The 22,429-nt window shown below is 48.0% G+C and overlaps 1 protein-coding gene across 3 annotated transcripts in view; it reads left to right on the top strand.

Moving 5' to 3' along the window:
- The window catches only part of TMEM260 (transmembrane protein 260), a 61,147-nt gene extending 42,902 nt beyond the window's left edge, over positions 1 to 18,245 (top strand). For 2 of the 3 annotated variants that reach the window (XM_062205061.1, XM_062205063.1), the window contains 7 exons: positions 1,227 to 1,396; positions 3,408 to 3,579; positions 5,689 to 5,837; positions 9,516 to 9,692; positions 11,566 to 11,619; positions 13,434 to 13,524; positions 17,213 to 18,245. In XM_062205061.1, the coding sequence (XP_062061045.1) occupies positions 1,227 to 1,396; positions 3,408 to 3,579; positions 5,689 to 5,837; positions 9,516 to 9,692; positions 11,566 to 11,619; positions 13,434 to 13,524; positions 17,213 to 17,476 (1,077 nt within the window). In that variant the 3' untranslated portion in view covers positions 17,477 to 18,245. Of the gene's footprint in view, positions 1 to 1,226; positions 1,397 to 3,407; positions 3,580 to 5,688; positions 5,838 to 9,515; positions 9,693 to 11,565; positions 11,620 to 13,433; positions 13,525 to 17,170 lie in introns of all 3 variants that reach the window. The other variant, XM_062205062.1, reaches the window with a different exon arrangement.
- Positions 18,246 to 22,429: the final 4,184 nt, after the last annotated feature.

Raw genomic sequence — 22,429 nt, 5'->3', positions numbered from 1 at the left:
AGATGATGGCTCAAGTAGTTGGGTCCCTGCCACCCGCATGGGGGACCCAGATGGAGTCCCCAGCTCCACTGCAGGTGTTAGGGGAATCAGCAGATGAGAGCACTTTCTACCTCTGCCACTCAGATAAGTAAGTAGAATATAGACGGCTCTTTGTTGAGAGACAGCTGGAACTAACTGTGTGTGGGGCTAAAGAATGCCTCCCGTGATTGCCTGAGTTTTGGGTCACTGGAGAAACAAGATAAGCCATTTTACTGGGTGAGGGAGTTACCTTTATTGCTAATAATGCTGAGATCAGAGAATGTGGCTTCTATGTGGGCCAGGGGACCTCCTTACACTGTGTCCTAGAATGGACACACACCCGTGAGCCACGGGCAGTGCTGCACAGGGCCGGCCTCTCCCCACCTCACCCCCAGCCTCTGGTGCCATTGGGACAGACTGCCCCTCGACAGGTGCTTTCTGGGGACAGTCCACTTCCCAGAGACAGCAAGAGGAGGAGCTCTGTGCAGGGCCAGGCCCAGCTCCCAGCTCACCAGTTAGATCAGTGTCCCCTAAGAAGAGTGGAGAGAGGCCAGGACGGCTCTACCTAGGGAGTGCCTGAGTGAAGCAAAGCCTTTCTCCACTTCCTGCACCCTGCCTCCTGTTGGAGTTCCAGATGAAGGCCGGAGTGTGTGGATCCAAAGAGGGAACCGCGGGCATCAACCTCGAAAGGAGGAATGTTTAAAGATGGAGCACTGAAGGGGCCCGACATTGGGATGGGGGAGTCAGTGAATGAGCCTCAGTTGACAAACAGAGCAACTCGGTGTATGCAATGTGCTCTAAGATTATTTATTTATTTGGAAGGCAAGGTTACAGAGAGGGGGAGGCAGAGGCAGAGAGAGAGAGAGAGATTTTTCATCTGCTGGTTCACTCCTCAAGTGGCCAAAACAGCCTGGGCTGGGCCAGGCCAAAGCCATGATCCAGGAGCTTCTTCTAGATCTCCCAAGTGGGTGCAGGGGCCCAAGCACGTGGGCCATCTTCTACTGCTTTCCCAGGCACATCAGCAGGGAGCTGAATTGGAAGTAGAGTGGCCGGGACTCGAACTGGCTCCCATATGGGATGCCAGCGCTGCAAGTGGCAGTTTTGCCCGCTGTGCCACAGTGTTGGCCTCTGCATTGTGTTTTACAAACATACAAGTACCTGAGCGGCTGCACAGTCACCTGGACATGCTGTTTACCCGACTCTTGCAGGTGGAACGGTTCTGGATGCAGAGCAATGCAGTGGTGGCCGTCCTCGCTGGCCTCGGCTTGGCTGCACTTGTGTCTGAGAGTAGCCGGGTGCTCAACAGCAAAGGGCTGCAGTGTCTGGAATGGCTCTCCGCCACCCTTTTTGTAGTTTACCAGATATATTGTAATTACAGGTAATGCATGGTTATTCTTACCTAAAAATAAGCACACAAGTCAGGGACATTTGAACATTGACATTGAGATCCTAGAACTTTGATTTTTACCTTCCACTGGTTTTCAAGACTCAGAGTTGACACAGTTTAGTGAAGGCAGACGTTCTGAACTTCTGGGGTGGTTAAACCCCGTGACCCAGAGTCTGCGCGGCTGATGTGTGTTTTTGGGCCATGGCAAGCAGGGGTCTGGATTGTGCATGCAGAGCGTGTACTTTCCTGTGGAGAACCCCAGAAGTACTTTGTAGAACCTGGAGTACATGTACATTTCCAATCCAAAGATCGCTTAGATGGAGGAGAAAGAGATTTGGGGCTTTGTATGTGCCTTAAAATAATTTACTGAATGCTTCAAAGATTTCATCCTTTGAGTAATACTTGTTCCTGGTCCAGATTACCCCATAGTAGTGAATGCCAATTATTTTTAAAGGAAGTTCTAATTTTCTTAAGTCTCCTATGATATTGGTATCATATGTATTTTTCAAAATCTGTCTAATGGCTATTAAAGTAGAAATCCCGGTGTAGCAAAAGACGTGTGAGTCTTAGATGTCAGCCCGTTTATTTCGAAACAGCGATATGTCGTGCACGTCACCCACGTGGAAGAGTGAGTCCTGTGCAAGTCTGTTGCTGTGCAATCTGCCTGGCACTGTTTTAAAACATTGTGCTTTCCTCCTGCAAGTTGACTTCACAGACTTTACAAGGTGCTCTGCCATGCCGGGGGCGGTGGGGGGAGCCCTTGTTAGGTGACAGCTGAGTTGCCAGGAGTCCCCATGTCACAGACGCAGCTGCATCACCAGCTCAGGAAGCGTTCACCGGGCCCCTGCGTGTTGCTCGCCTCCCCCCCCCCCCCCCCCCCAATCCCAGTCTTCCCGTTGTTGGTTCCTTAGAGCAGTCCAGTTTCAACACCAAGGACGCTTCCACGGGCTGGGTGCTTTCATCTTGCTGTGATTTTTTTTTTTTCTCTTTAGCCTCAGGGGAATCGAATAGCTAGCAACTTCCCGGGGTGGCACAACGTGAGTTTTCACCCTGCGTCCCTCTGGGAATCTTGGGAGTAGACAGCAGTAATTGCTGCACTGATGACACAGGCGGGGGTGATACTCTGTTCCTGCAAGTGTCTGTCTGCTTTGTGATACTCGCCCAGCGATTCCACTTGAGGCATTGTTTCTCAGCTCCATCTACGGTAATGGACCTGATAGCAACAGGCAGGGCACTGCTTGTCCCCATTGTCTGATGCTTTTACTTCTCTTGTAGTCTTTTTCCTTTTTCCCAGAAAGCTCTTAGAAGTCGTGCCACTGTTTCTTTGAAGTACGAAAGTCCCTTCCTTCTTGAAAAGAGCTGCACTGCTGCTGTTGGCAGTAGCAAATGATGTCTGGAGAGAAGTGCACAACTCAAAAACCTATCCCCCAAGCCCCCCCGCTTCTCCGTCTCATTCCCTCGGGAGGCGAGCCCAAGAAGCCTGCAGGGTGTGGAAGCATCACCCTCTGCATGCGAGAGTCACACAGATGCCCTAACAGGATGTCAGACATTGTCAGATCTCCCTTTCCATTTCTGGAAGTTCCTTTGGAATAAATGGAATTAACATGAAATGACTTTAAATCACAAAGGGAATCTGAAAACTTAGTTTGAAGACTAAAATTGGATTGTTTTTAGTAGGGGAGAAAAGGACCTCTTTGTGAGCACTGATTTCCCTTCTATGGACAGGATTCTAAATTCCAGAAGTGAGGCAGCCCGCTGATAATTGCACAGTCCCCCCCCCCCCCCCCCCCCACCACGCACATCCCTTTTTGTTTTTGTTTTTTATCAGATGATAGCATTCTTTTCAAATATAGGCCTCCTGTTAGAGGATATAAATTAGAATGCTTTGGAACACTGAATGTAGATTGTGAGGTGGGACAGGGATGGCACGGAACCTAAGTCTAGTGTTAATTAAAACTGTCAGAGTGTTACTGTTTTAACTTTTTAAATCCTTTCTATTTAGCATTTGTGACCAAAGGACCAACTATGTGATTGATAAATTTGCAAAGAACCTTCTGGCCTCCATGCCTCGTGATGCGATTCTCTTGCTGAGAGGGGACCTGCCTGGGAATTCGCTTCGTTACCTGCATTACTGTGAGGGCCTCAGGCCAGATCTCTCCTTAGTGGACCAGGAAGTGAGTACATGAAAGACAAGCTTGGAGCAGAGCAGCCATTCTAAAACAGGTTGTTGTTGTTGTTGTTGTTTTAACTGTGTTATTTTTTTTAACAGTGAATGGGTCTCATTTTTATAATCATTGTTAGGTAGAATATAAGTCACATTCTTTTATTTATTTTTATAGTGTAAATCATGTGGGTTGCTTATTTTTCATTTAAACCGAATGCTTCGAGAATTAACATGTTTCATGCTAAGTTCAAATAATATTGTAGGTCTCTAGTTCATATAAAATCCATGAACATGCTTATTATATTGTAGATTTTTGTTTTCATTTAGTCAGTTCATCCATTCAAATTAAAACTGCCCACTGCTCCAGGGATTACAGTAAATTAAGTTGAATATAAATAATACTATGGATAAGTAAATATTTCACTCAAAATGGAAATAACCACAACTACACAATAGAATTTTTATATAAACTTTGTTAGTCCTATGACAGTATGTTAGGAGGGTACTTAAGAAATTTTCAGGGCTGTTGAAATAATTTTCTAGAACTAAAGAACTAGATTTAGACTGTAGGATTTGTTATTTAAATCTTACGTAAAAGGGAACAAATCTATCTCTAGTGTTTTTAGAGCAGTCATCAGGAAAAGGGAAATTCTTAATCTTGAAAGAGTATTATGATTAGTTCAGTTGAGCAAATTATTAGGCACAATGCTTATTAATAAACTGCAATGAATTAAAGATTAAGCAGAATTTTTGGAGAAAACTAAACAGATTTGCAAATACTCTATAGGGATATTTGCACATCACACATATTTTTATGAGCAGTTTGCTTTTATATCATGTGCACAGGTGGCCTAATTTGATCTTCAGGCTGGCTTCTGAAAACACTAGGTTATGTGCTGATAACATGATATCACCCCATGATTTTAAATACTACTTAGAATGGCAGGACTACGGCTGAGAAGCATGGATTTCAAAGTGAATTAGACCTAAATTCAAGTCCTCATTCTGTCACTTCCTGGATGTGTAACAGGGGCCTAAGGATTTTCCCTCTCAGAGCTTCTGTTTGCTTGGAAATAAAATGCAAGTCATTAATATGTAAGTCAGAGCGCTTCTCAGCACAAGAAACAGGACAGCTGAGAGTAGCTTCAGCTATGGAATTTTTATTTAAAGTTGTATTTATTTAATTTGAAAATCAGAGTTACAAAGAAGAGAGGGAGAGACAGAGCTCTTCCATCTTCTAGTTCACCCTCCAGATGGCCTCAACCACCAAGGCTGGGCCAGGCTGGTGCCAGGAGCCAGGAGCTTCTTCTGGGTCTCCCAGATGGGTGCAGGGGCCCAAGGACTTGGGCCATCTTCCACTGCTTTCCCAGACACATCAGCAGGGAGCTAGGTTGGAAGTGGAGCAGCCAGGACTCGAACAAGTGCTCATATGGATGCTGGTGTCACAGGCAAGGGCTTTACACTGGCCCCGAACAATGGAATTTTTCTCATATAACCAGTAGTCTGGAAATGAAAGATTTTAGGATTGATCCACAGTACATCAATGATGTCAGTGTTCAGGACAGCTTTGTCTGGCTCCTCTTGACATGGTGCTCACAGTCACAAGATGAATGCCCAGTTCCAAATATCACATCCTAAGGCGGGACAAGGTGCTTCTTCTGGAATCTCTCTTTGTATCTCTGTCTCTCCCTCTCCCTCTCTATCTATATCTCTCCCTCCCTCCATGTCCCTCATAATATGTGCCCCTGGGGGCCCCAGCAGGCCTCTCCTCGGGCGCCACTGGAGTGATGCTTACGCTGGCCGTGAAAGCTGAGTGAGTATGTGTTGTCCAGGTGCGGGAGTGGAGGACGCCCTTCTTGGTAGTGAGATGCATGGAGGTAAAGTGAAGCCAGGTGCTGATGTGACTGGTGATGGACATTTCTTAAGACAATAGAAACAAAGTTGAGGTCATTAAAAGAATAGCCAGGCACACACACCTCAGCTATGCTTATGGTTTTCGGCTGTGTATATGCTGAGTGATGTCTTCAGATCCTAGAACCTTCACATTGCATTTGATGCACTTGATTCTCTAAGAACTGTATCTGTATTAAAGTGTGCCGCCCCGTGTGGTTTTTGGCAGATGATGACTTACGAGTGGTATTTACCCAAGATGGCAAAGCACTTGCCAGGTGTCCGCTTTCCTGGGAACCGGTGGAACCCTGTGGAAGGAATGTTGCCTAATGGAATGGTCACATTTAATCTTTATCATTTTCTCGAAATAAACAAACAGTAAGCATTCTTTTCATATAATAGCTTTTCTAAACTCTTAAGCTTTTCTAAAATTGTTTCTGTAGCAGCTGTGCCTCATCGAAAAGACCAATTTTCTACACCTATTTCCCTGTCACCAGTGAGATTATCTTTGTAATTAAATTGAATATCTGTGCATAAATGAGGCCAGGCAGAAATAAATGTTATTGTTCTGGGTAAAGGAAAAAATAAAGACAGATTAGCAAGAACAGCAAATAAGATCTTAGTACAATTCAGAGAAATTGGAGATGTGCCTGCCTACTTGAAATCATTGCAGGTGGATCGCAAGCAATTATAGTTTCCCCCTGATCAGCACCATGGCCTCCTTTTAAGTGTAAAGCAAATGTTTTCAGGAATAATCACTATATAAAAATAGCTTAAGGATTTTTTTAGAAAGGATAAGATTTTTATAAATAAGAAAAACACCTACAGTTTATGCTGGCTGAGATAAAATATGAGAATTGTGAATTCTGTACCTGAGATCCTAAATTATTCCAAGTTAAGGCCAAGAATAAATACCTTCAGTGGTCTAGTGTTGAATGTTTCTGTGTCCGTGAAATGCTTGGGATTGTCCAGACCTTGAAGAAGAAAATTTTACTTCATAGTTTGTTCTTAAAAAAAGGACTTCGGAAAGTCTTTATAAATCTTCCCCTTGCTGAGGACTTAGTGATGCAGTAATTCTGGTGTTGAGAACCTGTGTTTACCGTGGCCCATGGAATAATGTGAAGGTGATGGGTAGAAATGTGCTGTAAGAGTGACATTGAATTAGTCTAATCTGCAATAAAATATTAGGCACCTTAACCTACACACGTATGCATTCTTGTGAATTTTATTTAATTCAATCCTCCAAATATTTTTTTAACATCTGCAACATTACAGTTGGATTAGGCCCTAGTGATAAAAGATGAATGAGATTCAGCTCCAGATTAAGGAAGACCACAAGCCAGTGGATACGTGCATAGCTCCGACACAAGTAACCACAGTGAGATGAGATCAGTTCAGTACTGTGGCGCCTTGTAAGGAGCCAGGCAGACTCCATGCATCTACTGGGTGCATGGGTGACAGTGTCAGCCAAGTGTTCTGGGTGCCCAGATGAGGAATCCATTAGCACTGCCTGAGAGCATTTCTTTAGCTTGTGTTTCAGAAAGTGGGTGGCTGATGTGTTCCACAATCAATATTAGGGAAATACTGTGTGTTCACTGGGAAACTCCATAGATGCTGCGGGAAAGTGTGAAGACCATCAGTGTCATCTGTCTCCAGGACATCCACCGTTGACGTGCTGATAGGCTTTGTTGGATTCTGTTCATTTGTAACATGAGTTATTGTTATGATTTATACATACACACGCATGTGTTTATACACATGCTGCATTTTAGGGAGCTGGGCTATCGTGTTTTCTGACCAGTTTTTTTTCCACCAAATTTCACATCATGAGCATCCACCATGTAAACAATAAAATGATGTCATCACTGTTATTTTGGGGCTATTATAATACTCATGAAATACATAATAATTGAATGAACATTCTATGTTTTTGGAAACTTGTTTCTAGACAATTGCTATTGTAATAGAACAGGGTGATGAGCACTCTGGCCTAGAAAACATTTTTGACTAGCAAAGATCTCAGAATAAATATTGGTTTTTGGCATTAGTTTTTAAGATAGGCTTTTTTTAAATTTAAGAAGCAGTATGTGTCCACTATAAAATAAGGAATCTTTTTTTAAAAAGATTTTGTTGGGGCTGGCACTGTGGTGTAACAGATAAAGCTGCCACCTGCAGTGCCAGCGTCCCATATGAGTGCTCCACTTCCAATCCAACTATCTGCTATGGCCCGGGAAAGCAGTGGAAGATGGCTGAAGTGCTTGAGCCCTGCACCTGCGTGGGAGACCTAGAGGAAGCTCCTGGCTCCTGGCTTCGGATCAGTACAGCTCCAGCCATTGTGGCCAGTTGGGGAATGAACCAACAGATGGAAGACCTCTCTCTCTCTCTCTCTTCCTCTCTCTCTGCCTCTCCTTCTCTCTCTGTGTAACTTTCAGTTTCCAATAAATAAATAAATCTTGAAAATTAAAACAAATTTTCATTTACTTACTGATTTTAAAGGCAGAATTATAGAGAGAAAGGGAAAGACAGAGAGAGAAAAATCTTCCATCTGCTGGCTGGGCCAAGCCAAAGCCAGGAGCATGGAACTCCATCCAGGTCTCCCATGTGGGTGGCAGGGACCCAAGCACTTGAGCCATCATCTACTGCACCCCAGGATGCATTAGCAGGAACTCACACTGGCGCCCATATAAGATGTTGTCATCCCAGGAGTGGCTTAACCTGCTGGGCCACAGCACCTGCCCCTCAGTTAGCATTTTTTCTGAACCAAGCTTCCTTAAACCATTTCTACTAATAATTTTTGAGTATTTGAAGGTCCTATGAATTATTCTAATCTAATTAATTTTATTTAGAACATATGAAAAGACTTAAAAAATGTGGAAAATGGAATTAAAAAGATCAGTTTATTTTGGTTCTAAAAATGTTTGAAAGCCATGCATAGTTTTTTTATTGTTCACATTTTCCATGAATTTTTTCTTTTTCATTTTTTTTAAGATTTACTTGATTTATTTGAAAGGTACAGTTACGGAGATAGAGAGAAAGGTCTTCCATTCGCTGGTTCACCCCCCAGATGGCTACATCAGCCAGGGCTCAGCAAGGATGGAGCCAGGAGCCAGGAGCTTCCTCCAGGTCTCTCACATAGGTGCAGGGGCCCAAGCACTTGGGTCATTCTCCGCCACTTTCCCAGGCACACGAGCAGGGATCTTGATCTGAAGTGGAGCAGCCGGGATTGCTGTGGGATCTCTGGCTCACAGGCAGCGGCTTAACCTGCTGCACCACAACCCTGACCTCTCCATGAGCTTTTTGAAGACCTCTCGTGTACATGGATTTCAAAGTGTTTGCACCAAGTTAGGCTTCTTTAATTACGTTTTCCACAAACTTTCAAGCACCCTTGTGTGTTAATATATGAGATAACTGCAGCAGTTTTTTATGACATTTGTCACTAAGTGATTTCTTGTAACATGGGGAATTTTAATTTTTTTTATAAGATTTATTTATTTATTTGAAAGTCAGAGTCACACAGGCAGAGAAGGAGAGGCAGAGAGAGAAAGGGATTTTCCATTCTACTGTTTCACTTCCCAATTGGCTGCAGTGGCCGGAGCTGTGCCGATCCAGAGCCAGGAGCCAGGAGCTTCTTCCAGGTCTCCCACGTGGGTGCAGGGCCCAAGGACTTGGGCCATCTTCTACTGCTTTCCCAGGTCATGGCAGAGAGCTGGATCAGAAGTAGAGCGGCCGGGACTTGAACTGGCGCCCGTATGGGATGCTGGCACTGCAGGCGACAGTTTTACTTGCCACGCCACAGTGCCGGCGACGGTAGGGTTTTTTTCATCTAAGCGTGTTTGCTTCCCTTCAACCCCTAAAAACAACCTTTTACTTCTAAGATAAATTTCACGTAGTTTATTATAGAAATATTTAAATAAACCAGAATGTTTGCAGATGGCTTAATGGTCACCAAGATTTGAGTTAAAAAAAAAAAAAGTGACCTTTCATGAATTATATGTCTTTAACAATTATAGAACTTTCAGCTAAAAAATACATTCTTTGTTTTTCTGTTTCCAATAGAAAAGAAACGTTTGTCTGCATAGGAATTCATGAAGGTGACCCAACCTGGAAGAAGAAGTATTCCCTTTGGCCATGGGGGTCCTGCGACAAATTAGTCCCTTCAGATATTGTGTTCAACCCAGAGGAATGGATCGAACTCACGCGGAATCTCTACAACTGGACCGAAGAATACGGGCGGTATGAACAGCCGTTGTATTTTTAAGCAGTCACAGTAACTGGTGTGTGCCTAAAGAAAGCACGCCATTGTGAGATGCCTCTTGATCTTGCTGTGTTTTTTCATTAATTAATATTGGTATTTGCTGCCCACAGAGTATCATACAGCAGGTACAGAAAGAGAGCGTATCTTCCTTGTCCTCCTGCTTACAGAGCAGCAGGGGCATGGAGGGACAGGAAGCTGTGGATGGGTGGGACCCACAGTGCTGAAGACGGGGTGGGGTGGGGGGCATCTTCCACTCCTTGGCCTTTTAGTGCTCTCCCACCCACTGGCCTGTGTCTCATGACCCTGACTGTAGATAGACAAGATTCATCAACTGCACTTGAGCTCTGACAGGCACTCTGTTCCACAGGCATAGGCTTGTCAGATTTTCTTCTGGAATGGCGGGTACCTTCTCTGCAGGGAAGAATGAGATCTTATAACTCTTAAAAACTATTTATTTTTATTAGTCTATTTACTTATTTAGAAAGGCAGATGATAGGAGAGAAGGTTCTTCCATCTTCTGGTTCACTCCCCAAACAGCTGCAATGGCCAGGGCTAAGCCAGGCCAAAGCCAGGAACCAGGAGCTTCTTCCAGGTCTCCCACATGGGTGGCAGGGACCCAAGCACTTGGGCCATCTTCTGATGCCTTCCCAAGTTTATTAGCAGGGAGCTGGATTGGAAGCAGAGCAGCCAGGACTTGAACCTGCGCTTGGTGTCAACCTGACTATGTTGTTTGGGGCATTATTAGTCTTCCTTCAAGTACCTCTTCAAAGAATTCACTCCCTCCCATATGGAAAATGAGTCACCATCTTAAAAAATTGACCTCATTACCGGTTTTTTAAATTATGAATCACTTAAAGATTACTTGACAATGGTCAGCGCTGCGGCTCAGTAGGCTAATCCTCCACCCGTAGCGCCAGCACACCGGGTTCTAGTGCCAGTTGGGGCACCAGATTCTGTCCCGGTTGCCCCTTCCAGGCCAGCTGTATGCTGTGGCCCGGGAGTGCAGTGGAGGATGGCCCAAGTGCTTGGGCCCTGCATCCCATGGGAGACCAGGAGAAGCACCTGGCTCCTGCCTTTGGATCAGCACAGTGCGCCAGCCGTGGTGGCCATTGGAGGGTGAACCAATGGCAAAAGGAAGACCTTTCTCTCTGTCTCTCTCTCTCACTGTCCACTCTGCCTGTCAAAAAAAAAAAAAAAAAAAAAAGATTACTTGACAACAACAGGTGAGGCCGCCTAATCAATTGTCATGCAGGTTTCTGAGCCTGTGTGAGCAAGCAGGCCACGCTGCTGTGTGGCAGCCAGGGGTAGGTTCCCAGGTCTACACACAGCACCCTGTGACCGTCAGCCCAGGGAACAGCATAGGCCTCAGACAGCTGGCAGTGCCACACACATGCAGCATTGCTCAGTGTCTTTATTCTGTAAAAATGGACATAGAAGAGCAATTTCCGGTTATGAGAAGGAACCACCAGCACGTGGTGTGGCCCGTGCTGTTTGAGTAGTACGCTGGCTGCGGCCGGGTGACCCCTCAGCTCCAGGCTCGCCTGCTTGCCTTGCAGCCCTTTCACTCCAAGCTTTGTCTGTAGAGTGACCCACGCCCCTCCTCCACCCCCACCCTGCACTGTTGCCATCTAATGGCTCTTTGGGGCTCATTATTGAGACCAAGGACACAAATGTCCCAAGCCCCCAAATTCCTTAGAACTGAAACTTTTGGGGAGAATAAGCGTACCAGTTTGGTCATTATTAGCACTTCAAGATCCAGCCCATTTTGTCAGATCACAAAACTGATTCTTAACGTGTCCATAACAACCAACACAGCTGATGGAAGATGTTCCTGTTTTCTTGGAACTGCAGGTTTGCTGCGTCTTCATGGGAGTCTGTGGCCAATGAAGAGATGTGGCAAGCCAGGTGACTAGTTTGCTTGTTTGTGTTTGCAATCTGATTTTAACAGGCCGGAGAGGTAGACTGTGGCACTGCTCAGACTGGGAGCAGAGGTGAGGGGTGATAACCTCATTTCCACCTCAAAAAGAGCTGTGAAGAGGTTACTGTTGCCTGCACTTGGTGGAAATGGGGCGGGGTGGAGGGAGGGTGCTGGAAGTGCGAGGTTCCTTGTCTGCAGTGACGGGCTGCAGGGCTCCCATCTCACCCCTCCCTGCTGGCCTTTCCTGCCCTGACCAGGCGAGAGTGAGGTGAGCACAGGTGGGTGATTACTGCCCTGCCTCCATTTGTCACGGGTCACGGGTAACGGGCCGCGTCTCCCACACTGACAGCAGTGCCCGGCCCTGTCGTGGCCATGCGACTGTGACCCAGTTCCCACACTGACAGCAGTGCCCGGCCCTGTCGTGGCCATGGGACTGTGACCCAGTTCCCACACTGACAGCAGTGCCCGGCCCTGTCGTGGCCATGGGACTGTGACCCAGTTCCCACACTGACAGCAGTGCCCGGCCCTGTCGTGGCCATGGGACTGTGACCCAGTACCTCGGATGGGGTAGACAGATGTGTGAAAACAGAGCGGAAGGTTAGTGTGGTGCGTGCTACGCTGTCTTCCTGTTCATAGAGCAGGGCCACGCTGTGCTGGGTACAAGGTTTCACAGTGACACCTAGCTTCTTTGGGTTGCTGTCATTATTTTAAAATAATTGAGATGGCTAGCACTAACACATTGTAACCTAAATATTAACATTGAGCCCTAAAAAGTACAGAGAGGGTCACTTTGTACCTTCAGTGAAAATGTGCCTGTGTCCCCTCAGTGCCGGGGACTGTGCGCCAAGCATTAAGCTGTGCTACAAAAGGCTTACGCAAGTTTAAAGGGATTTTGAAGAAATTGTCAAGAAATACAACTGCAAAATAAGATTACAAAAAGATCAATACTTTCGGGCCATTGTGTTTTCAATAAAGAAAAATGAGTTTTTATTTATAGGTCTAGTTACAGGGACAAATATTTGCTTCAGAGAGCTGATCCAAGGTGTGTGAGAGTACTTCCAGGAGTCCACGGAAAATGGAATTAAGTGATGCTGATCCTGGTGCAGGAAATTTTGAAAATCCAGGCGCAGTTTGTTCAACATATTCAGTTTCCATTGAGTTTTCTTAGAGCCCCTCATGTGCTTGGCTTTCAATGTCTTTTACAGCAGGATAAACCCCCTTTTCCAGTTCTGTCTTTCCATGGACTTTTTGAGTCACCCTCGTCCCGTACATCTGTGCAGACCTTTGCTGTGATCAGACACGGGAGAGCTGAGATGGAAGCGCGCGAGAGACGCAGCGGGCCGTTACTGGGGCAGGCGTGATGGACAGCTGGCACAAGCACGTGCGGTCAGAGGGCCTGCCCCTTTAAGAACTGGCCGCACGTGACGCGAGCCAGAGCCACCGTGGTGGGCGCCTTCAGGGCTGTGCTGAGAAACCCCGCCAGTCTCCCCTCCCTGGCTACTCCCGCATCACAGCAGCGTGCATGGGTGCATGGGGAGGGAGACCGGCCTAGGAAAGTGCCCGGAACGCAGGCTCTTCTCCGGGTGCCACTCAGTCGGTGTGACTGCAGGGTCTCGCTGAGGGCGGCAGGTGGCCTTGCTGTTGGTTCAGAGAGAACGTGCGTGGATCCGAGAGCCTTAAGAGTAGTGCAGTGCAGGGCTTTGAACGGTGCAGGTCCGTGGGGGCGCCTGGGAGAGGTAGCCTGAATGTGCATTTGTGGATCTGATGTCAATGACGGTTCCCCGCCCCTGCCACCCCCCAGGATGAAAACGCCCTTCTTCATCTTCGACCTGGCCGAAAGCGCTAACCTGCCTGCGGACGTGAAAGCCCGACTCTACACTCACGCCTACAACGTACGCAGACTCGGACGCGGGAGATGGGTTTGGGGAGAGCGCGTGTCAGTCACACAGTCCATTAGAGCTCTTGTTCTTGTGTCTCCAGCCTCAGTGGCAAGCACTCATCAGTATCACGGTGTCTGAAGTGCATGACCGTGGTCCCCTCCCAAAGATGCCTATGTCCTCATCCCCAGAACCCAGGGGCATGCTGCCTGGCGTGGCCAGGGCACTGTGCAGACGTCATTAAGTGACCACTCTTGGGATGGGCGAGGTCCTGGATCATCCAGGTGGACACAGTGCCGTCACGAGGTTTCTTGTAAGGGAGGCAGCGGCAGGGGAGGGACTGAAGACGCCGCACTGCTGGCCCTCAGGATGGGGGAAGGGGCCGGGAGCTAAGGAGTGCAGGCGGAAGCCTGTTCTCCCCGGAGATGACCTGAGGGCTCTCGCCTGCCGAGGTGCAGGAGAACGTCTTGTGTTCGCGGGCACTGTGTCTCTGGTGGTTTCCGGCAGTGCAACAGCTGCAGGACACGAATAGCTCACCTGCTGTGCAAAAGCCGGGCCCTGATCCCGGGCCGGGGCTGGGGGAGACTCCTTGAGTAAAAACAGAGGGTCACAGAGAGTGACCGTGGCCCTTGGGATGCCGAAAGGACCTGCAGGAGACAGTGGCGCTGAGCGCAGACAGGCCCGCGGGAGCGCAAGCATCAGCAAGCGCTGGCTGCCCACGCTTGTGGCGCCACAGAGCTGGTCTCGGAGTCAGCTCTCTGGGAAGTGAGTCTCCCGCCAGGGCCCGAGAAACAGCCCAGGCCTCGGGGATCTCTGGATCTGCGCAGCCAGCGCCTTGGGGGTGGATTCAAATAGCTTGGTGCCCAGGCCGTCTGACCAGCGGCCCAGGTTCATGTATGCATTGACAGAGCGTTCCTCGGGCACCCAGTCCTTTCCAAGTCTGCGCTGGGGGCCGTCAAGCCTCGCCCTGCTCCCGAAAGGTGTCAGGCTAGCGAGGGAGACGAGGGAGACAGAGGGTCAAGTCCCCCTCCCAGGCCGGTCTCGGAAGTACCTGAGAGGCCTGAAGAGGTGCTGCAGGACAGAGCGCTGGACAAGGGTGAGTTGCGGGGGAGGGGTGCGGGGCAGTGGCGATGCACTGGGGCTCCTCTCGGAAGACCAGAAGGAGCTGGCCAGAGCCGTGGGGCAGGGGGCAGTGGCGGGGGCAGGGAGCCCACCAGGAGGAAGCCACAGGTACAAGGGCAGAGCCCAGCGAGGTGCCCCTCTCAGGGAGGCAGCACCCTGGCTGGCTGGCAGGCCGGAGGCCCCGGGGCCACGCCCTCTCTGCCATTCCTTGTAAACGCCGAGCCACCTCGCCTTTCCAGCTCTTGACTTTTTTTCCTTCAAAATGTGGACTGTGACCTTCCCACAGTTCTCACAGCCCGCTCCCATCGGATCCATCCATCTCTGATACCCTACGGTTCTACAGAAAGTAGGCGGGACTTCCTGGGGAGAAGCCTGAGGCTTAATAATGACCCCATCCTCTCATCAGTGACCCGCCCGTGGTCAGTCGTTCGTTCCCTACTGAAGCCAGCTCGTGGCTTGGTTGTCCCTGGGGGCCAGCAGGTTGCTGACTGCCACCGTCCCCTTCACATACGTCCTCGGGAGTGGGACAGTGTTTACGGGAGAAGTGAGGCCAGTTACCTGGTGGGGCAACACAAATCCGCCTCCAGCACTGGTTCTGCAGGAAAGCTTTTGTTAGGCATAGAGGGTGGTTTTGTTACTGCCCAGGGTACCCTGCTCCGTAGTTTACACGGAACTCTCAGTTCAGGTGTGGTGGGGGAACAGGGAGTAGCCAGGTCCATAGGGATAAGTTGGATACATTGGCGGTCTCCCCTAATCCACAGAAGACAGCCCACTGAGACTAATGTCCCAGTAGCACACACAGGAGGAGCCCTGACTGCACACAGTGAGAGAAGGGACTGGCGGCTTCGGTTTCGGCACCTGCGATTCAGGAGGCTGCCAAGTGGCCCGAGGGAAGTGTGCTGGTCCTGCATGCCGAAGGCTGCGGGGGGGCCTGAGCAAGCGGTGGGGAGTGCCCCTCACGGTGCCCAGGTCCCTCTTCTGAAAGCCCAGCGGTTCCTAGAGCCCACTCTGTGCTGTGCGTCCCTCACTCCTCCGTGGAGGAAGGCTTGGGGTGAGCAGCTGATAGAGAAAGGAGCAGAGAGCGGCAAGGTGGAGCCCCTTGGAGTGCTTCACACCAAACGAGTAAGAGGCCAGCAGGCCGGCTGAGGAGCGTCGCTGGGGCCGTGTGGTGACTGTCTCCTAGGTTAGAAGAAGAAAGGAAGGCTGCTCAAGACTGGGGTTCCCCTACACCGAAGCCACCACGCAGGGACTGTGGAACTTTCCACAGGCGTGCTGTTTTAAAATAGTCACGTGTGTCTGCTGTGGAGCTGGAGCTGCGGACCCAGGAGCCTGGGTCCCTTTGGGCAACACCACGTTGTCAGTACCAGGCTCCCGGAGCAGTCCCCATCCTGCTGTGTGCCCCAGGAGCCTGCCAGGAAGCCCTGGGCACCAGCCCCACCTCGGCCATCTCTGAGAAGGCAGTGGGAAGGCCAAATAAGCGAATGTGCTGTCCCACTCTGCGCTTTCACACCTGCCACTCTGTCTATCCGTTCACATGGTGATATGCTTCCTCTGGAAAATCAAGTATTCCAAATTCTAGCTCTGGCCAATTAATGCCATCCCTGGATGTTGAGAAACAAAAGCCTGCTTCCCGTGGGCACCGCTGTAACTGTCAGGATTGTAAATTGCAGGCCACCGGGCGGATTTTTTAAGATTGATTGATTGATTTGAAAGTCAGAGTTACACATAGAGAAGAGAGGCAGAGAGAGAGAGAGAGGTCTTCCATCCAATGGTTCACTCCCCAGTTGGCCGCAACGGCCAGAGCTGCACTGATCCGGAGCCAGGAGCCTCTTCTGGGTCTCCCACGCAGGTGCAGGGCCCCAAGGACTTGGGCCATCCTCTACTGCTTTCCCAGCCCATAGCAGAGAGCTGGATCAGAAGATCAGCCAGGACTAGAACCGGCGCCCATGTGGGATGCTGGCGCTTCAGGCCAGGGCATTAACTCGCTGTGCCACAGTGCTGGCCCCCTAGGAGGATTTTAAATACCCCGCTTCAAGCATGTCTCCAAAATGCCAGTACACCCAACCTACGGGACTATTGTCATTGCTGTTGTTTTTAACGCACAGTGAAACTTAACGTAAATAATGTGGGGGCAGCATGTCCATTCCTTCAAGTTCTTTTTCCACGCAGTCTCCCAAAGAAAGCTATTTTTCCCCCTCTAGCAGCTAAGTTTAGAGTTCAGCCCTTCTGCCTGTGGAGTAAATAGGTTTCCGTGAAGGAGACCGGAATCCCTCTCCCAGCTCCTCTTGGGAGGAAGAGCATCTCGTCCCGCGCAGCGTGTCCTGAGGCGCCCTCACCAGTGCAAGCCCCGGAAGCGGTTTGAGGTGAAGCGTGCTTGCCTCCTGCCACTGTCGTAGTTACAGCGACGTCCCTGCATTTTCTGCATGGCCTGGCAACGATGAGGTTTCTACTGTAGGCTTCTTGGAGGTTTTTTTTCTTCTTTTTTTCTCTTGTGTTATTAATTCCTCTGTGTTTTCTGTTTTTCTATTAAAAAAAAGAGTTGGGCTAACGCCGGCACACGGACGTTTGTGCTGTCTTGCAGCTGTACAGGGAGCTCGTGTACTCACAGAAGGCACACCCAGTGAACTGGCACAAGAACTACGCCCTCGCCTGTGAGCGGCGGCTGCGCCTGGCGGGGCGGGACGCAGACCCGGAAGCTCTGCTGTCTGAAACCATCAGGCACTTCCACCTGTACGCCCAGAAAGCGCGGGATGACCCGCAGCGAGCCGACATTTTAGGGGCTCTGAAGCACCTACGGAACGAACTGCGAAGTCTGAGAAACAGGAAAACTGAGACAGCAGAATGATGGAGCACCTGGCCATGGCTCAGCGTCCGAAATTCTGGAGGCCACACGTTTTCCCGCCAAGCTGAGAAACTGCACATCAGAAAACCAAACACCGAGTGGTCCCCCAGGCCAAATAACATGGTACAGGCCGTGCGGTTTATTGGGGGTGTCTCATGACAGATGTACTGAGTATGCAGAATTCTGGTTACCCCCTTACCAAGTGAGCATTTCAGTAGAAGCTTCCGGAAAATCTTCCTGCTTCCACAGTCTTTCACCCAGTGACTGTGCTTGATGAGATTCTAGAAAAGAACAAATTCTTGGGTCCGCCTAAGATACCACCTGTGCCTCCTTCCACAGCCTTGCTTATTGGTTGTAGTTTTAAAGGAGAAATTCTTAAAATTGCGAGTGCAAAACCAAAGAAATGTTCTGATTCCTGAAAGTGAAATAATTTTTTTTTTGAGAGAATGAATGTTAGGCTTCCAGTTAGAGTACGTTGTTTTAAAAGTAACCGTGGTTGTCACATTATCTCACACCTGAAGCTAAATACCAAGTGGATGATGTTTTGGGGGGAAAAAAAAAAGTTGGGGTTTTATTGTCTTAGCTAGTTCTCTGAAGTCACTAGGAAGAAAAGCTAATTTGCTGTTTGCTAATTTTACTTGCAGAAGCTGATTGGCGAGTAAAAGGATTTTGTATTTAATTCATTTTATATTTATGTTTCACTTCTATATGGACTATAGATGTAGGCCTAATAATTAGTAGGCTCCTGCTAGCAAAAATGGGGGGGAAAAAGAGGGAGGCGGGGGGGGGTTGGGGGGAATGGGGACATGGCTCAATAAATTCATTTCTGTTACAAACATCTTTTATACATATGACTGAAGAGAACACGGTAAGAAATGCAAATCATAGTTCTTTATTTTATTATGACAGTTAATTAATAGCAACCTGTTTTAATGAATAAAGTCACTCGGAGCCCTTCAGCACTTCCTAAGTAGAGGCCCGAATCGGTGGGGATTCTGTTCCACCCAATTGTGAGGCTCCTAGACTCTAAGCACTGTATAGGCCCTGTATAGAAATGCTCACTAATGAAGAGGGAGGGCTAGGAGGTTGTCTGCATTCAGCAAGAAAAGGCCCCTTCCCAGGAGTAGTCACAGTTCCGTGGCATTGTGCTAGCAAAAGGGGCTGATCAAAGGTCTCCCGTGGAGCTTGCATGGTTCCCTTTCATACCACGACCATAATTAAAACCACTAATTCTCTTTTAAAATGCTGCAGGATGCCATGTAGGCATCTGTCTGGAGTGTCCTTTGTGATGTCATAAGCTGTTAAGGACCAGTGCCGAGGGCTTTTGAGCGAAATGCCAGTCATGAAGGTGCTTCCAGACAAGGGTGCCTCGAGAAGCCTGACAGGGCCTTGACTGCACAATTCGGGCTGAATTTGCCCCTTGTCAGCTGCCAGTAAATAAATCTCAAAGGGGGAAAAGCTGAAGTTTCATTACCTGATCCGGGGGGCTTTGTTGGTTTTGGCATCACACAGGGGAAGCTCTTGCCCCTCCATTCTCTGGATTTGAAGATGTCCATTGGAGCCTGCAGCGCCTGGACAGGGTTCAGAGCGGAACCTTTTGAAGAGTGTCAATAGTGGTAACAGTTCAGCTGTTAGGAAGACAAATAGATGGAGGAGCTCATTAATCCGCTTTTGGCTCTCGGTGCCTTTTGCCCTTTTATCACAGCCTTATTAGGCTTCTACTCATCTTGAACCAGAAAAAAATGAATTGAAGTTGTTGAGGACTAATTGGCAAAGACTTTTAATCATGGGCCAAGAACTTTCACTGACTTGAAAGTAACTTCTCCACAGGGAAGAGCCGAAAACCTGGTTTACCTTAAAACAAAAACCTGTTGGAGTCCAGCGCAGTGTGAAAATGTAAGGAAGTGTTGATAAATTGTCTAAGTCTATCCATTTGCAAGAAAGTGTGGTAAGATGATGATTGCATTTTTCTACAAAAACCACAATAAAATCTAAACATTGCTTCAAAGCGCATCACTTCCTTGGTTCAGAAAAGAGGTTGTGTGCATACAGGAGACGGTCTTGTGTGTCGTCGCTGAACATCCACTTCCTAATTTCCTACGTAGTCTTAGTAATGACAACAAGCGAAGGCCCCTTGTTCAGAATCTCTGCCCTTTAATTTCGTGTCTGATCCACGGAGCTACACACCTGTCTGAATATGTTCTCTACATTGATTATTGTCAAATGATAGGTAGATTACCCCGTGTTTGTGCAACAAAGACTTTGGGTCCCCCTCTCTTTGAGAAAGCAATAATATGATGGCCCAGAGTAGATGAGATCATCATTATGTAAATTTAGAAAAGTCGGTAAATGAAAAATCAATGTAAAAGGGGCTGAGATGGAGGCACGCTGGGCTTCATTCCCAGGGCAGCCCCGCTACAGAATCCTTTCCTTTCTGTGTGTGAGGGTGAGCAAGCTGCTCGCTTGTCCTTTCTCTCCCTCTCCTTGGCACAAACACCATCAAATCTCATAAGAGGGGTTCCTTTCGCCTCACCTCCCGACGTGGAAGAGGTGAGGTCTCCTGCAGGATTTGGCCGGCATTCTCCTTGCGGGGTCCCTGGAGTCCCACGGGTTGGCAGGATGACAGGAACCCCACCAGGCGAACTTCTGCTGGGACTTTGGCCTGAGGAGCAAGTGGAAGCCAGCAGAACTGTCTGCCTCTCCACATGCTGCTGTGTCCCGCTGCCCTGGCAAGGAGGGCGAGGGGAGAGCGGGCGGCGGCTCATGTCACCTGACAAACCACGGGCGCAGACAAACCACGGGCGCACGTCCATTCCCTCCTATGGGACTGTATATGGGTCTCCGAGTTGACTTCCTCTTTCTCTCCCTCTCCCCCCTTCTCTCCCCCTCTCTCCCTCTCTTCCTCCTTCTGTCCCTCTCCCTCCCTCCCTCTCTCCCTCCCTCCCTCCCTCTCTCTCTCTTTCCTTCCTTCCTTTTTTAAGTTTTGCTGTGTTACTTAAATGCAGCCAAAATAGACCAAATTTCTACTGTACTATTCTGAGAGCTTCCAATAGAAATTGTGAAACTCTTTTCCTGCCTGTATTCTTAGTGTTTTCTGATGATAGAACCATGAAATTTAACCTTTGTGGTATTTAAATAAAGCCCATTTTGAGTGCTAGGGTTATTTTTTGATCCCCTGCTAATATCCTTTAAGTCATCAAGCTAGGCTATGAAGAGTTGCTTTTTAAATTTATATTTTAAAAGTTAAACATTGGGAGTCCTTAATCACAGTTTCCATCAATATCCCTCAGAATTCAAAATGTTAATGCTTAATGGAAGAAAATTTTAATACCAAAGGTTGGGGAAAAATTAAATCTTGCTACAGCAAATCCTTTTGCTCTGCTTACTTCTGTATTTTACGAATGCCCCCCAGCGTAGGATGTTACTTAACATTTGTTCTTCTAACTGGTTCTAAGTCCTATGGATGGTTAAGTGAAGGAAACAGCAGCAGCCCAGTAAGAAATTCACACAATTTTGGTCATTCTCACATTTCGTTGTGGATGCAAAGCCATTCTAATGCTTGCACTCACAAACAAATAAGTGACGCTTTCAGGGATTCTGGGACCATCTAAAGGCCAAGGGCTTGGCACAGCATTAGAGAGCAAACAAGGAGCGAAAGCTTTCACAGCGATCATATCCAATGAAGACGTCATTGTCAGGCCCCTCCGAAGGTCTGTTTGATTTGGATCAGGGTGCATGGTATTTTTTTTTAAAGCCCCAGGAATAATGCCATGTGCTTACCTGGAAATGGGAACATTTCTTGCAAAAGGGTTTTAGCAGGAAAGAAAGTCTGATTGCTCTTCCACAATGTGCCATATATATTTGGTGGAAATTGTGTTGGACTGACTAGTTCACATCATCCTGGAGAGAAGGTGGTAATGATGGAGGGAAGGAAAGGTAGAGGTTCCAAAATTGTAAGTGTGAGATCCGTAGTTATGGACCCATCAGTGGGGTTCTTCGGTTCCTACAAATCCAAAGTGTTATGGGCGAGGGTTAATGTACAGTAATATGTATATGGTGGTGATACTAGAAAAGTTGATTAGGTTGAGAACGTTTTGAGGTAAAGGTCAAGAACACAAAGGCAGATAATTGGGTCATCCTGTCCCTGTCATCCACAGAGCAACCAAGATGGCCTGGATCTTTTTGTAGAGAATTGCCAGTAGAAGAGGAGAATGATGTCAAATTAAGGTGAAATAAAAGATAACTGGAAATAAGCCAGAGCCAAGATTTAACCTTTTCATGGACCTTTGCATTAAATGCTTAGAATGTGTTATAATTCTAAGTAGTATCAGGGGAATATAAAAGAACCAATACATGGGAATAGAGTACAGTCTTTGTCTTGGTAAATTCATTACACAGTATATATTATAATAAATGGAGATTGTCTTTTTTTTTTTTTTTAAGATTATTTGCCTGAAAGAGTGACAGGGAAAGAGGGAAAAGGAGAGGGAGAGACAGACAGATCTTCCATCCATTGGTTCACTCCCCAGATGCTACAACAGCTGGGGCTAGCCCAGGCCAAAGCCAGGAGCCAGGAGCTCTGTGTGGATCTCCCAAGTGGGTGGCAGGAGCCCAGATACCTCAGCCATCGCCTGCTGCCTCCCAGAGTGCACGTACGCAGGAAGCTGGATTGGAAGCGGAGGCGGCCTCAATCCTGGGCGCTCTAGTCTGGGGTGTGGGCGTCCCGGGAGGCAGCATAGCCTGCTATACCACACACACCCCTTTTTTAAAAAATCAGTCATCTGTTTAAAGAGATTTTCCTCAGCTAAATGAAATATTCTCTTCCACATTTGAGCCTTCAATACCTGTGGTCGTTACTCCTATGCAAAAGTGTGTATGACTAAAATCAAAAGGGGGACAATGCTTGGGAAATTAGACCCAGTTCCCTGCTCCCTGGTTGAGTCTCCCATTCCCCGG

Source organism: Lepus europaeus, chromosome 11, assembly GCF_033115175.1.
Source record: "Lepus europaeus isolate LE1 chromosome 11, mLepTim1.pri, whole genome shotgun sequence".
NCBI classification, from domain to species: domain Eukaryota; kingdom Metazoa; phylum Chordata; class Mammalia; order Lagomorpha; family Leporidae; genus Lepus; species Lepus europaeus.
Note: the sequence above shows the minus strand (reverse complement) of the source record. Positions and strands in the feature narration are given on the sequence as shown.